General features: G+C 33.4%; 1 protein-coding gene across 1 annotated transcript in view; it reads left to right on the top strand.

Annotated features, from left to right (window-relative positions):
- Positions 1-17561, top strand: part of Faf1 (Fas associated factor 1) — a 336330-nt gene that overhangs the window by 118355 nt on the left and 200414 nt on the right. The window contains exon 10 of the mRNA XM_032890912.1: positions 2137-2242. Coding sequence (XP_032746803.1) covers positions 2137-2242 — 106 coding nt within the window. The remainder of the gene's footprint in view (positions 1-2136; positions 2243-17561) is intronic.

The raw sequence follows: 17561 nt of genomic DNA on the forward strand, positions 1-17561 counted from the left end.
AAGAGAAATCTTACATAGATGGAAATGGAAGTTATCTCTTAGCATTTTTCTCTTTAAACCTCCCAGGAGAACCTGTTGTTGATCACTTTTGTATTGTGTTAACTTCAGTTTATAGGTGTTTTTTTCTTGGAGATGACTTCTCAACTGTTCTTTTGCTAGATTGTCCAAGTCCTGTGTTATCTTTTATTTTATAATCTGTTTTACCTGCTTCATGGTACATTGCACTCTCCAAAATTACTCATTTACTTGATCTTTGTCCCATTGGACAGAAATACAAGTTTCATGAGTACAAGGACCATGTATGTTTTCCTTATTTCTCTAGTGGCTAGAATAATGTTTTGACTGTAGATCGGTATACAACTAACTGTGTCCAAGTTTGTCACCCCAAGTATATCTTCTGAGTGTTCAATATTAAAATCCTGTTTATCCGTCGAATCTCAACTTGTTGTGTGTCTTCTTTGGTTATTGTTACTTTTTTTTCTTCATGGACTTTTTTATCCCATGACCTAGGACAGAATTAATCACTTTTCTCAGTTTTTCTTGGAGAATTTAAGTTCTTCTGACAGGGACATATTTGTATCCATATTAGACTATGTTTTTCTGAGAACTGTGTATTTTTATTTAGATTGAATTTTTGAAAGGCATTGTCCTAATGTTGTCTTAAAAATAAATAAGAAAGTATATAAGTAAATAGGGCTGGAGAGATGGCTCAGCAGTTAAGAGCACCGACTGCTCTTCCAGAGGTCCTGAGTTCAGTTCCCAGCAACCACATGGTGGCTCACAACTATTTGTAATGGGATCTGATGCCCTCTTCTGGTGTATCTGAAGACAGCTACAGTGTACTCATATAGAAAAAAAATTTTAAAAAGAAATTTTTAAAAAACAAGTACATAAACATGCGTATGTACATACATAAATACATATAACATACATACATACATGCATGCATGCATACTTACTTTAAACAGAGTGATATTTTTCTAGAAGCGAACCTTGTTTGAAAGTTAGAGACGAATATGACTCTTAGCTCATGGAAATTCACGATTTATTTACTTACTAAGCGAATATCTGCAGTGATCCAGGTATTTCAACAACAAATGTCCCTCCTGCAAGAAACTTGTATTTTAGTTGGATAATTTTTTAATTCATTAATAATACTTTATGATATATATTAGTGTTTTGGTTTTTTTGGTATTTTTTCATCTATTGCTAACCTGCAAACTCTTTGTGAGACAATAGGTTGGACAGGTTAAATGCCTAATTCTAATCTTTATTGTGTGTTCCAGAATGGCAAAAGAACCAAGTAGGTCAGAGCTATGTAACACTTTCAAAATATTTTCTGAGGCTAAAGCAATGACAAAACTATACTCAAGACAGGCAATATAGATAATTTTAACATAATAATAGGTTTTTATTAAATTATTTATGAAGATCATACTTCTCAATATTGACATAAAATAGAATCATGACTATATTTCTTAGTTTATGTGACTGATTACATATAATTTTTTATTACATTTCTGTAACATTTGGGAGCTGCAGGACTTTAAGCGTCTTGCTCTGAACCCCTCAGTTTCTAAAATGCGTGTACTGCTGAGTACTGAGTGAAGGAGTCTTTTGAAAGAATTTTGGTGTAGCAGTTACAATTTGGTAAATTTCAGTATCTTGAATTTTTACCGAAAACATATTTCTATTTTTATACATCATTTGTAAGTGTAAACAATAGTTTTTTGGTTCTTTTCTAGACAGCTGTTTTATTAGAATCATATTAGTCTTTCAGTAGTACATTTGAATAAAATTTTCATAGATATTTAATATCATTTGACAATGAAAGACCATTGATTTTCTTGGAGAATTAAGTAAATAGACAATAGTGTTTGTAGAAAATGTGTATGTATTTCAAGAATTTACAATAGAAGTTTTAAAACACCTTGGTAGAGAAGGAGTTAACAGGTTAGCTCCCCTTGGTTTTTCTCAGCATGCTCTCTTGCCTTTAGGAGCTGAAAAGATGATAACACTGGGCCCGGACATGCCTGTGTAGAGGTTAGGGTACTCCTGGGGTTTTTGCTGCTAGCTGTGAAGCAAGCTAGAACTTGTTCATCTCTGAGTTCCTTGTTTTTCTTTCAACCCTTTCAGTGCCCTGCAGGAATCATTAAATCAAAACTTCATGCTGATCATCACCCACCGAGAGGTCCAGCGGGAGTACAACCTGAACTTCTCAGGAAGCAGTACCGTTCAAGAGGTGAGTTATGTCTCACAGCTAAGGAATAAAGGTAGCTCATTATAGCTAATGTTGACCCTGTTAAAGAGGGCTTATCTGTTCTGGTAGAAACTCTCTTTATGTTTCATTATTAGGTTTTTAATTTTAATTAACTGGAGAGTCAATGATTACAGTAGATACACTAAATGACTTGACCTAAAAATACAAATGTTGTAAGTGGGAGCTCTTGATAATTCTTAAAATACTCTGTTTAAAACCCTACTTATGAAGAATCCATTATTATACAAAATATTTCATGACTTTATAGTATTATTCAAAATATTAATTTGGAAATTGTTGACAACATTCATTGTGGAGTATGGTTCTGTTTTATTTGAAAGGTCACTCTCAAATGTGTCCTGTATTTATACATGTATGCCGCTTTAAACAGGAATTTGAAGAGGCTTTTCTTAAGCAGATCAATCTTACTAGCTTTGGGCAGTATTCATAAGATATTTGAGACTGTCCCTTAGCTCAGACTATCTGGAAAGAGTCTGTTAATACTGTCTGTATTTTCTTCAGTGTGACCAAAGAGGACCACTGTTTCTAAAAAAGTACTTCTCCTATGAGAGAAAAGATGCTGTCTTAGAATGCTTTTGGCCCCACCCATCTAAAGGCCAACAATTCTCTCCTTAGGGAATGAGGAATATTAGAGGCTTTGACAGGACTTCCATGCTTAGAAACATTAAAATAGTTACTATTTCATATTAACTTTTGTAATTTATAAAACTTACATCTTTCTTTTCTTTTTTTTTTTAACTACTAAATTATAACAGACTAGATCATGCTAAATCTTGGACTGCTACGTAAAAAAAAAATCTATGATCATATTGTTTAAAATAATTAGTAACATCTTGAAAGAATAAGTAATTTTTTAGAATTATACAAAATGTTTTGGTAATGGCTAGACTATGTGTAATATTTTACGTGTTTGGTAAGTGAATTTTATTTTTGAATTTGTCACAAAGAACTTTTTTGCTAAGTTTATCTTCTCCATTGGTAACTTGAATAGTTGTTATAACTAAGCATTAACATCTGGCCTTTTATCTGACTTCTTAATTTATCTTTTTTTTTTTTTATTCGAATTTTCTGGAATTTTATGCTTTTACATTGTCACTTCATTTTTAATTAGAATTTTTAATTCTTGAAAAGTCTTTTTTATCTAAAATTTTAATATGATTTATCATAGGATCTTTGAAAATAAAATATAAATTTTATATATGAACATTTAATTAAATAAAACAATTTAGCTTCACAGTAACTCCAGTTAAACAATAAAGCAAGACAATAAGATAAATTTTATTCTGTTGCTTGATTTTTTTTTATTCGAAGAGGAATAAAATTCATGATGGATAAATACAGAAATCTCTGTCTTCTGGTAGAAATTGTTATAGATAAACTTTGTGTGCAGTTTCTCTTTCCCAAACCCGTCTTTTGCATTGCTAGTTTAACTGACTTGAGTGTGTTTCAACTTTCTCCCACAAGAGGGCAGAAAGGACTATTAAGCTGATAGCCTAAAAATGCCACTCAGTGTTTTCAAATTAGCTTCTCTTATATTAACAAAAAGGAGCATAATGGCCAAGTTATTGTTTGATTTACAGATAATTGGCATATTGCAGGGAGGAGACTTAATTTCACCCTTTTAAATTAAACAGGGAGATTTAAAAAGACATAAAATATTCATTAATGTTCGGTGATTATAAAGTAGTGGCATATATTTATTTTGCCTTTATTACTGTTTCGATGGGAAAATACTGCAAATATTTCCGAAATCGAGTTGGCCATACTGACAAGTTGAAATGTTTAAGCAATGTTAATGCAATCTGCTCACACCTGATATCCTATGCAGAATGATTCAAAATGACTACATCAATTATTAAAAGAAATATTTAAAATTCTGTAAATGTGCCATTGAGTGCCACAGTTGGCAGAAACTGTTCTCTGGTATATTATTTAGATTATCAAATATATTTTAAGTGTCAAGGACTTCAAAACATTGAAGTCCTTTTCTTACCATGTTCTAAATATCTTTTAAAAATTGCGTCAGAAGCATTTTTTAATGACAGATATTCTTATGTATTTCTTGGTAATAGCTTTTCTTTTCTTTTTTAATTTTAAAAATTAATTTAAAATAATATTTCTAAATTCTGTTTCTTAAGAAAAAATACTGTGTCTGGTGAAAATTGCTGTACTGCGAGTAGACAGTTCCACTGGGCTGCTTTATTTATTTTGTGTAACTTTGAGGAAGACTGGAGCCACTGGCTGAGAACAGTCCCCTGGCTTTTCCTTGGACCTGTGGGATCCTGTGCTGAGGCTGGTTTCAGGAAGGAGAGGTGCTCCTGTCCACAGCCTGGCAACTCACGGTGCCTTTTTTTTGCTAAGCTACTGTAAGTCAGTTTAATTGCACTAAGAGAAAAGTATAATCTTGAAACAATTTGTACTCGTATGTTAATACTAGTATTTTTGTTTTTAATCTGGAAGCTTATTGATGTTCTAGATTCTAAATTGTAAATTAATCTGTCATCAGTTTCAGCAATCTTCTTTCAATAGTAAATCCCAAAATAAATCGTGACCACTAATACATATATGCTATATACACACACATACAGTTTAAAGGAGTAGATTTAAAAAAAATCTCATCATTTACCAATAGAGTTAATTATTTTCATTTTCTAGGTAAAAACATTCTTAATGTTTTGAAAGTTTTGGATTTTTAAAAGAAAGCTTTTACAATATTTTTTACTCAGAAGACCATTAAATGAGTACCTGAAATGGGCACTGCTTGTAACTATTAATTGAACAAAATAAGTCTTTGAAAATTGTGGTTTAGAGACCAGGCTAAGATTCAGTTAGAATTTCAAATATATTTTTAAGTAGCACGTGGTCAAGCAAATTGGTGGCGATAGCTGATGGTGATAACTTGTAGTGTTGGCTCATTCTGTCTCTGAGCTGTTGCTCTACAACATGTGACTGTTTGCCTTGGGTGCCAGGTGAAGGGGTTTTGGTTTTGATTTCATTCTCGTTTTAAGTTCTTTACAGATTTTTCAACTTTACCTATTCTATGTGAGGACAAGGCAGTAACCACTAGGGATGGTTAGAATGGAGATAGTTGCAAGTAGTTATAAGAAGTAAAATCTTTATTCTTTCAGAATAGCACTATACCTCAGAAAATTATCAAATAATATTGTAATAACGCTGTGACAGTCCCAACTTTCTACCAATTTGCACTCTAAATTAATATTAATCACACTTTAAAATACTGAAATTCCTTCAAAATTTAAACAAGCCTATCTTATTTCAATCAGTTTTCTACTCTTGAGAATTCATGGGTTTAAACAATTAATTGTAAAGATCTAATAATTTAAAAATCTGTGGTTTCAAATGCACTTGGGGTGGGCTAACACAAGGGAAGAAAGGCTGATTTGCCTCTGCAAATCCTTAGCCCAGGTGTGGAAAAGGATATACAGTCCCTGAAATCAAGCCAACTTTTCTTGGAAACTGATTCTTTGTTGTCTGCCTTATTATTGCAATAGCTTCTGTTAGGCAAATTTCTACTTTTTTGTAGATGTCATATAAACTTAGAAACATACACCTGATCTGAAAAACAGAGATAAGAAATCTTAAGTATTTTTAGTGCAGAATCATGGAGTATTGCTTATCTATTACAGTGAGAAGTGTGATGAATAGCTACTGGAATTATTTAAATCCCCTTCTAAGTTTCATTTTACCCTAGAATTCTCACTATTCTTATTAATGTTGATTTAGCTCTTAATGGGAATGAATGGGGAAAATTGACAGCCTATGAAGCCGTATCTTACAGGGAGCAAGTAGCACATTTCACTGCTAGCACCATGTTATACAAACTAATGATTAAGTGGGAAGCCAATTGTGGTAGAATTGGTATCTAGAGTAATCTAAGTAAATCATACCAATTCTTAAAATAATTGTGAAATCAGGATGTTAATTTTGATTCTGAAATTTAAGTCGTGTGCTATTTTGTGTGTGTGTGTGTGTGTGTGTGTGTGTGTGTGTGTGTGTGTGTGTTTGGTCTTTTCTTGGTGCTTTCTCATCTTGACTAATGTGTGCTTTGGACTGTAAGCTAAGGCTGGTGGTCAGTAACTGTTTTGAAATTAGTAGTTCTTCACAAATTATATTAGCAAGCACTTTTCTATTAGTAAATAGATTATAACTTCTTAACTGTTGTGTCCTTTCTTTAAATGTTCCTTTTCTGGGGGTGGGGGTGTTTGTTTTCCAGTGTGGGGTAGGGAGCTACTGGCAAAGAATTGAAGAAAGAGTGAGGTAGCTGAGAATGTTCATATGCAAGAGAGTAAATTAAGTTGTGTGCTTACTTAATTAAAAGTTTAAGTGGTTTGTTCTTACAGCAAGATAAATGGCATATATTAGCTCAATTAGAATGAGCAGTTTTAATTAGTATATATCATTTTTTAAAATCTTAAAATACAAAAATGACGTGTTAGGAAGAGTGTAAGATAATTTTAATAACCAGGCATGAATTCAAGCCATTTTTCACCTTTCTGAAAAAGGAGACTATGAGACACATATATTATTGATTTCAGGTTGCATTTTAAAGCAGGTTTGTTGACTCATACTGCTTCAAATGAACAAATAGTGATTATCTTACTGAGATCTTCTGTGTTTTTGTTGTATCCCTTAGGAAATAAATTTAATTGATTTTTTTTATGGTATAACTATTTGGAAATGATAATATTTTTCTTAATCTAGAAATATTTTAGAATAATTTGGACATTATTTAAAAAATATTTTTCGTCTGTATCACAAATAAAAACATAATTTTCTTAAAAAATTAAGGGCAATGCTTTAGCTCTTTGTTACTTAAGCTACTTGTATCTTACTTAGCATCTTAGCTTATCATATTTATAATCTGTGGTTTGTGTGTTGATAGTTTTAAAATGCCTGAGTTGAGAGAAAGTACATTCAGTTATCAGAAACCAATAAACATAAGACATTTTTTATATGCAAGAAAAGGCAGAGAGTAAATAATTGCACTGGTGACCAATACTGTAATAATCCTGTTTTACAATATGCACTTGACAGGTTGTAATAGTGCTAATTGAAGAGACTAATTCACACTTGCTTCATTCTATTCAAAGGCAAAATCAGCAGCTTGTTTTGCTTTTGACCAGATGGTCCTCATGAACACCTACTGTGCACTTTAAGTGCTTTACTAGAATTACAAAGGCTGGGGGCTGCGTTCGACTCCAAATGATTTGAGAAGGGGGGGGACCTCTGTGCTCAATGGATTTAGTGCAAGTAAATTAATTCTAGTGGACCCATTACACACAGAGCCCCCTTTTCAAAGCTCTGAGCCTCCTCGCCTGCTCTGTAGCAATGAGAAAGAGAAAGAGAAAGGCAGATTACTGCAAACAGAAATAAAAAAAAGGGTATGAAAGGGAGAAAAGAGGCCTTGAAGCCTTTCATATCATTTGAGTTTTTCAAGTGCGTTATTTTTGGGGAGGGTGGATGTATGAAAAGCCAATTGGAGTTTTTTTTGTTTTAAAGTGCGCTATTTAAGCACCATGAATATAAGCGCAAGAGCAACAGTTGACTGAGTTTACTGTGGTGAAGCTTTGTGTCCGAGGATGAATCAAATTCATTATACTCAACTCTTTGTGTTTTAACATGAATGTAGGGTTAGTTTCACAAGACTGTGTCTGTTTAGGATAATTATAATTTAATATTTTCCTTTCATAAAGTTATCACTGTAGATGTCTAAAATTTTAATCAAAGCAGATTTTGTACATTGACTTTGAAGCACCCTGACAGTTTAAAATTCAAAGGAAAGCTTTTTTAGTTTTCAAAAGAAAAGGGGCTCATTCTAATGGCACTGAAGCAGAGATTATTATAACTAATTAGAAGTCACACATCTGTTAGCTTTTGGTTTGTAATTTATTTATGTATTTGTGAGTAAAACATATACTTGAAAAATAAATTGCCATTATAGTGAATTGAAATGATAAAATGGTCTTAAAAAGGAACTATTTATTTAATTTTTTTATAAATTTCTAGGGTTCTATAAAATATATAATGAAATAAAGGTGTATTGAATATGAATCGATATCACAATTAATTCACCTTAAGCTGAACTATATTTTCAAAACAAAAAAATATATCCACAGTTAGTATAATTCTGGTTAATAAGAAGTCAATGAAATATTAACAAATGCAGTTTTTTATATTTATAGTTATTCCTTAGATTTAAAGCTGTCCGTCTACAATACTGTAATTTTAAATGCTATCAGTTTTCTTAGACAAAATATGTAGTTAATATATAAATGATCACATTTAAAAAATGTGTCCTTTGTTTTTTTTTTTCTTTCGATGAGATAACCTCATAAACAACTCTAAATTTAATTTTCATGGTATATTTTAATGGTTATCTTTGTTAACCCATGTTACTGACATTCTTATTTGAACTCTTTCTAATAATAGCTATTAATTAGATAACAAAATCATATTAGGAGTATAATTATAAATGTTTCATGGTCTTTGTAAGTTTGTAATGCTTTCATAATGCATGGTATTTATATTTGAGTAAACATAATATACTGATAAGTATGCTTTTTTATGTTTGCATTTTAATTATATGCTTAGAAAATAAAATACAAAAATGTTAAACTGTATACAGAAATTTTTATTTTTCAGATCCACAAAAATTTTTATTTTCAGACTTTTATCTGAAGAATACTTTATTACTTGAAATAAACTATTGCTGTGATCATTTCTTTGGAATTATGTATTAAAATTATATTTGTAGGATGGAGCAAGATAAAAGGAATTCCTTCAAACCTTCCACCAACAAACATCCAGTGAAATTTGTAAACAACAAGGTGTTAATGAATTGGTATCCTTGGGGAGAAAATATTTCAAGAAAAAAATAGATTAGGGAAAGAGGGAACAAAATTAAATAAAGGAAACGTTACTGCATTTTTGTTTTAATTGTAGAGAGTGAAGAACTGGTGTTAGAACCAGAACCTCAATTAGTAGAAGTTGTTTGATCATGACCATGTAGTCATTTGCTTAGCTGGAGCCTGTTCTCTGACTTAACACAGACAGTGCTTGGATAAATAAATAAACGAATAATGTATTTCAGTATTAAACTATTACCCCTAGGTTCCTAAATGTCACATACATGATTACTAGGGTTGGGAAAGGCTGTGAATTTCATCATGGCCCTTTGTAACACCACATTATCTTTTAACATTTAAGTATCCTCCAGCCCTGCAGTAAGTAATATCCTATTCCTTAGTCTTCCTTTTGCCAAAACAAAGAACCAAATAAACAACAAGCAAGGATTGAAGGATGGGTAAATAAATGTAAAATGTTCATAAACATAGTGGACTAAGACTAGATAAATTAAGGTAATTCTACTTGTAGCAAATCCTTTTCATATTTATCATTATAAGCCAAAAATTTATTTGGATACAACCTCCTGAAACATCAGGCTATGATAGTTTTCTTTTATTTAATATAACAACACTGTGTAGTCGAAGAATTATTTTTTTGAAACATTATCCTTCTGATGAATATACTTTGAAAAAAATTCTGTTACTTAGTTTGGAGTTTTATTACCCTCAATATAACCAGCCTCCTTTTTTTTTTTTAAAGAAAAAGAAATAAAAGACTTTAAAAGCTCACAGCAAACAGTGTATAAATGACAAATGTATTCCTTGCTTTGTGGTCATTGCGTGACCAGACAGTAGAGCACTGGATTGTTCTGAGGTTTTACAGCTGCAAGGCAAAAGCATCTGTTCATTGCAAAGCCGTCATTGTTTAATTTTGACACTGACTTTTCCATGCATCTTGTACCAAGCACTGGATTAGATGCCACTAGAATGAAATTTGTTTTAAGTTGCTCCTGAAGTGCAGCTGTCCCTGTATGTGGCCTTGTAGCTTAACCAAAATAGGCAGATGTAGGATCAATCAGAATCTTTGTACAAGGTCACTTGACAAGGCTAGAGAACCTCCGGAGTAGGAATGGGAATGATATTATTTATTGTGAATAACTGTAAAACCACTTCTAATGCTCATTTAGTGAATATACAAGTATCCTGACTCTATTTAAGGGCAATACAACCTTTATTAAATATTTAACTGTTAAAAGTGCATTATAATGGTTAAGTCATATATAGTACTCTGTATATATTAGCTATTTTTTCACAATAATTTGCAGGAGAAAAAGTTCAGTCTATTGGTCTCTAAAGTAGTAATTGACTGAAAATAAAACTCATTCTAAAATCACTCAGCTAAATTTTTGAAAAGAGGACATTTTTATAGAATGATAATTTTTCTTTAATGTTTCAAGTGAATGAAAAATGAAAGAGCGCTCCACTTCCCAAGTTTCCTGGGACTGTGTGAATTTCTACCCAGCTGGTCCAGATTGATTGATACGGGGCCAAACATTTGTCTGCCTACATTTCAAAGTCTATAATTTGCTAATGAATTGTGGTAATAATCTTTCATCATACATGAAAGATTTAGCCAAACAATTTGCTAAGTATGTATTTTGATCATAAGATTTTTGGACATACACCAAGCTTTACATCTCTTTTACAGCTGATGCATGGGGGTGGAGGAAGGGCAATTGGAAAAATAATATTGAACATTGGACATTGATGGGAAGGGATGAAGGAAACAAGGGAAGAAGTACCTGGAAAAGAATACTGCTGCAAGTCCTGTGGATGACAGAGGATAACAAATTATATTTGGACCAACAAGACATAATTGAATTTTAAAAAATGCCAGCACACTTTTATCCTGCAGTGTTCAAAAGTGTTGTATCCAGAGTAGTTTAAAACAAATATATTCTTACTGTATTTTGACTACAGCTATTCCATGCATTTGTTATGAATAATTTCATAGAAACTTTGTATAAAAATGTTAAATGTCCATACATCTTGAATTATTGATGGCATAACACTTAAAGGAATCGTAAAGGTAAATTTAAGAAGATGTGGACTGGGGTTGGGGATTTAGCTCAGTGGTAGAGCGCTTAAGGCCCTGGGTTCGGTCCTCAGCTCCGGGGGGAAAAAAAAGAAGATGTGGACTGACTAACTCCAGAAGAAGCTTCTGACATGGCTACAGAAATGCAGGGAATATTTCTCCCTCTAGAACAAACACCATATGAAGGACTTAGCTTTCTGGGAGAATAATGTGACATTAGGTAACTTTTGCTTGTGGAAATGCAGTTCATACTTAAGCATTTGGTAGATAATCATAAAATGCACTACAGAAAAAGTCCTGGATTGCCTTAGGAGGCAAAAAGGTCCTGACAGATAGGTCTCTTATTCACATAAAATTTCATATTGTTATTATCAAAAGCACTTAAAAGTTATATGCCTGTATTTACATGATGAAAATGAAATGGAACAAAGTGTAAAGTGCATTTGCAAAATGAATGCATACATATCATAACTCAAAGCAAATGTTGGTTTCCTTTTAGTTGTCTTTGATGATACACAGCCTTTATTGCCCAAATGTATTTTGGATTTCTAGGAACTGGTTTTGGAGTTATGATCCTTGCTTTTATTTTTTTACTTTTTAGTCACTTCATTTATGGCCTTGTTCTCTAAGGAGACAAATTGATTTGTTGAAACTCCCAGAAGTAATTTGAATCCATTATTGTGAGCCAGGTAGTTATTCAATCTGGGTAGTTAATTTTGTAGTATTCAGGTTAGATATCTCTTTTCTGAGTGTACTCTTTGTGAATATGTATCAGGTATACCTCATTCATTTGCGATTACTTCATATTTACTTATTTCTCTTGTTAGACTATATGTGTTTTAAAATAGGAAAAGTGTAAAATGTTTATCTGTTAATCTCATGGCCTCCTAATAAAAGTGTCATAGAATAGGTAAATTTAATGAATAGCTAAATTAGAAAAGAAAAATCTGTAAAGCATTAAGATTATGTCTACCCGAGGCATTTGCAAAAGTAATTACGCCAGTACTTTTCAGCACTTTAAGCTTTCTAGTTATTACTTTGAAATAAGCATGCTTTCAAAACATTTAAAATTTATATTTGTACATATTTGTTTCCTATCTCTATACTATTATACTTTGTACTCATGGTCTGTCTTGTTGGGCCCATTTCTTATCCTTTCACTAGTGTTTTTTCTTCTCTCAAATGGTTCCCCAGTTTTCATGGCACTTGTGTTCTATTAACTGCTCATGTTTCACCTCCCCCTAGACCTCTTCCTTTCTAACTTTTCCTAGTCCCATTTATATCTTCATATCCTCCTCTCTCGCATAAGTAGATACATATATGTTTATTCAAATATATATATTTAAACCTGGATTTCTCATATGCAATATTTGTCTTTCTGAGTCTGACTTTTATTGATTAACATAATAATCCCAAGTTTCTTCTGTTTTTCTTCATATGTCATTATTTCCTTCTTCTTTAAAGCTGAATAAAAGTCTATTATTTTTATGTACCTCTTTATTCATTCATGCTGTCCATATGCTGATGGACAACTAGGCTATTGTCATAGCTTATGAATAGTGCAGCAGTAAATATGGGTGCTCGAGGGTCCTGTGGTGTGTGGCTTAGAGTACTTCATCTATGTGTTCAGGAGAGATGTGCCTGGTCAGTAGAGATATTCTTGTTTTGCTTCTTTGATGAGCCTCCATACTGACTTCTCTGGTGACTGCATAAGTTTACATTCCCATAAGCACTCTGAACTGAACTACTGTTCTCGCTGCTAACAAGTTATATAATGTTTATCTAGCCTTGAGTGGCTAGACTTTCATTTTTCAATTTTAGAGTTTTCTTATGTCAAATGGTAGCAACTTTGCTTAAAAAAAAAAAAAAAAAAAGGAAAAACAGGTTTTTTAAACCTTAGCATGTATATAGCTTTTCTGCTTTGTTGAACTTTGTGTACAGTTGTCCCAGCATTTCTATATCTCACCAGTACTTGTTTTCTGTTTTTAAAAAATAATTGCAATTTTGAAGAGGTGATTTAATGATAGAAGCATCAGATGCTCTTGCAGAGCACTCAGGTTTGACTTTTAGCACTCACATGGCAGCTCAAAACTACCAATCCAGTTCCAGAAGAGGGATCTGCTACTGTATTTTGGCTTCCTCAAGTACTAGGCACACATGTGATATGCATACATACATGCAGGCAAACACTTACATACATAAAAAATTCTTTACAATTAACCATCCTACTGGACATAAAGTGGTTTGCATTTTTAGTGGCTTATGGTTGGAAGAATATTGTTTGATGTGTTTATTGGGCATCTATTTTGGGTGACATCCATTGAAGTTCTTTGCCTGTTAAGGGGAAGGAGTTCTTTCTGGAGGGATAAAAGTGATATTGAGTTAGTGATATGAATTTGTATTTTCAAAAGTAAAAAGTAAATGATTTATTTATTTATTTATTTATTAACTTGAATATTTCTTATTTACATTTCGAGTGTTATTCCCTTTCCCGGTTTCCGAGCAAACATCCCCCTAATCCCTCCCCCTCCCCTTCTTTATGGGTGTTCCCCTCCCCATCCTCCCCCCATTGCCGCCCTCCTCCCAACAATCTAGTTCACTGGGGGTTCAGTCTTAGCAAGACCCAGGACTTCCCCTTCCACTGGTGCTCTTACTAGGATATTCATTGCTACCTATGAGGTCAGAGTCCAGGGTCAGTTCATGTATAGTCTTTAGGTAGTGGCTTAGTCCCTGGAAGCTCTGGTTGCTTGGCATTGTTGTACATGTGGGGTCTCGAGCCCCTTCAAGCTCTTCCAGTTCTTTCTCTGATTCCTTCAACGGGGGTCCTATTCTCAGTTCAGTGGTTTGCTGCTGGCATTCGCCTCTGTATTTGCTGTATTCTGGCTGTGTGTCTCAGGAGCGATCTACATCCGGCTCCTGTCTGCCTGCACTTCTTTGCTTCATCCATCTTGTCTAATTGGATGGCTGTATATGTATGGGCCACATGTGGGGCAGGCTCTGAATGGGTGTTCCTTCTGTGTCTGTTTTAATCTTTGTCTCTCTATTCCCTGCCAAGGGTATTCTTGTTCCCCTTTTAAAGAAGGAGTAAAGCATTCACATTTTGATCATCCGTCTTGAGTTTCATTTGTTCTAGGCATCTAGGGTAATTCAAGCATTTGGGCTAATAGCAGCTTATCAGTGAGTGCATACCATGTGTGTTTTTTCTGTGATTGGGTTAAGCTCACTCAGGATGATATTTTCCAGTTCAACCATTTTGCCCTACAATTTCATAAAGTCATTGTTTTTTGATAGCTGAGTAATATTCATTGTGTAGATGTACCCACATTTTCTGTATCCATTCCTCTGTTGAAGGGCATCTGGGTTCCTTCCAGCTCCTGGCTATTATAAATAAGGCTGCTATGAACATAGTGGAGCACGTGTCTTTTTTATATGTTGGGGCAAAATGATGTATTTATTAAGCACTAGAAAATTTTATGGAAGCAAAGTCCATAAACATTTGGGCTAAATATATGAAAGAGGTTACATTTTTATTTGATATTTATATTATGGCATTTGTTGCACTGGGGGGTAGTATTTCAAGAGGATTGGTGCCAGTTTTTGTGTGTAACACATATTACAAGAGATTGTTTATGTCAGCACAGTTTCTGTGACTTAATTTTGTATTGTGCTTCTATTAATATTTTGTCATATTGTAGTAAATGTGTGTTTGATAGTAGAATGAACACTTTGTATGAAAAATAAAAATATTAATTAGTCTGTTTTAAAAAGGACAGCATCTTTATGGATGTGGCATATCTTTAGTCCTAGTACTCAGGAAGTGTGGCAGGAAGACCATTTGAGGCAATCAAGGTCAAGTTGAGCAGTGTACAAAGGCCTTATCTTAAAAAAACAAACAAGACTTAATTTACTCCTTTACTATCTGAACCCTACTGCAGTGACTGAATATCCAATATTTGGAAATCAAAGTTACTTAACACCTTTTTCCCATAACACAGCATTTGTATATGCTTGGCCCTGGGAGAGGCACTATTAGAAGGTGTGGCCTTGTTGGAGTAGGTGTGTCACTGTGGGTGTGACATTTAATACCTCACCCTAGCTGTCTGGAAGGCAGTCTTCCACTAGCAGCCTTCAAGATGAAGATGTAGAACTCCTAACTCCTCCATTACCATGCTTGCCTAGGTGCTGCCGTGCTCCCACCTTGATGATAATGGACTGAAACTCTGAACCTGTAAGCCAGCCCCAATGAAATGCTGACTTGCCATGGTCTTAGTGTCTGTTCACAGCAGCAAAAGCATAACTAAGGCACACAGTAAAGATGGCATTTTGTCTGTGTTCGACTTGTTTATCTGTTTCTGTTGTAGTTTTGCTGACACTAAGCTTTGGTATCTGTTGCTTAATTGACTAACCCACTCTTTAGTGTCCATATTGGGATTTAGTGTTAACCTCCGCATAATAGTGGAAAGATTTCCTTTTACATTAAAAGAGACAACTGGTTAATTCTTCCTAGTTAAAAATAGTATAACTACAAATATATCAAATGTAATATCTTGGGTATTTGAAATATTAATTTTATTAAAGTAAGACCACTTGTATTGCTGTTTTAGCAAGAGTCCTATAAATTGCACCAACAGTAGCATTTATGTAAAATATTTTTTGTTTTTAAAATTAATTTGTGTATGTGATATCTTTATGTGCATATATTCACATGTTTGGATACACAGATAACAAGGTGCATGTATTGTGGTGAGAGAACAAACTAACTTCATGTTCCTTTCCTTCTTTCTGTTCCACTCAGTCTCCTGTGGTCTCTGTCTCTCTCTCTCTCTCTCTCTCTCTCTCTCTCTCTCTCTCTCTCTCTCTCTCTCTCTCTCTCTCCTGCATTTGCCAAGCTTCTGGGAATTCTTTTATCTCTGCTTCTTATCTTGCCATGGGACTCTTGAGATTATAGTTATGGTCTTCAGTAGGCTCTAGAAATCCAAACTCAAGTCCTCACACTACAGAACATCAAAGCCATCTTCACAGACCCTAAAATACATTTTAATTCAACTTTTAAGTCACTGCAATTTTTAATTTTTTCTAAGACATTCTCTATAACCATAGCATTAATGTTTTAATAAACAATTTTCTGATATTTCTGTGTGATATTTATTGTCGTCTAAATTTGAAATAACTTATAATTAAAAAAATTGAAAAGATAAATGTTTAGATCTTAGCACTGAAGTGTTAAGTACTACAAATAGCAAACTGCACTGAAATTATGGTTTGTGATCTATACCCAATATTTACAGTTGACCAGAATACCGGGAGGCCCTGTCCTAAAGCCTGTTGTTCTAGTATGTACTAAATATGTAGTTGATCTACTTTCATAAGCTGGTAATTAAATAAGCTAATCAATGAGCAGCATAAATTTTTTTTTTTTTTTGGTTCTTTTTTTTTTTCGGAGCTGGGGACCGAACCCAGGGCCTTGCCCTTCCTAGGTAAGCGCTCTACCACTGAGCTAAGTCCCCAGCCCCGAGCAGCATAAATTTTAAGTTTATTGTCTATTCTCATTTTAGTCCTTAGATTAAATGCTTTCTTGGAATGATTAAGACAGAAAATATTAGATATGACTCTTCCTTGGTTTTATTGAAAGAACACAAATATCCACACAGTTCTAATTAAGGTCAAGTGCACTCTTTATCTTGAGGTCTGTCTATCTTTGGTTATCAGCTACTGGATTCTACTCTGAAACAGGCTCCAGGGAATTTGTTCTAACATAGTTGCTATAGCTATTTAATTCAAAAATTGTGATCAAGTGACTACATTTTAATAAATACTTGACTGTTTGAAGGAAAAGTCAAGCAATTGAAAACCATTGGATAAAAGAGGAAATTCCTAATTGGGTTAAAAATTTAAATGTTCTAAAATATCAATTTGTTTTAGGATGTGAGAGTATTATTTATTGAAAGATATGCAGAGAATAATAAACATTTAAAATTTGTATTAAATTATGACAGTTAATTACCTTTTTGCTTTTTAACAGTTGAGGTCATTATATAAATTGGCATGAAAAGCACGCAGCCAGGCATGAGGGCGCTTGGCTCTAATCTCAGAATTCAGGATCAAGAGTTCAGGCCATCCCTGTCTATGTGGCATGTGTGGAGACAGCCTCAACTACTAGGGACCTTTTTTTCAAAAACACAGTAGAAAGGAAAGAAAGCACATGAAACTAAGAATGAGATTTTTCTTCTCAGGCATTTGACTAAAGATATAAATTTTATTCTAAGCATGATGCTTTGTTCTATACAATGTATGGTCACCTTGACCCTGAAGAAGCAGC

The sequence above is a fragment of the Rattus rattus genome, chromosome 1 (genome assembly GCF_011064425.1).
Source record: "Rattus rattus isolate New Zealand chromosome 1, Rrattus_CSIRO_v1, whole genome shotgun sequence".
NCBI lineage: Eukaryota > Metazoa > Chordata > Mammalia > Rodentia > Muridae > Rattus > Rattus rattus.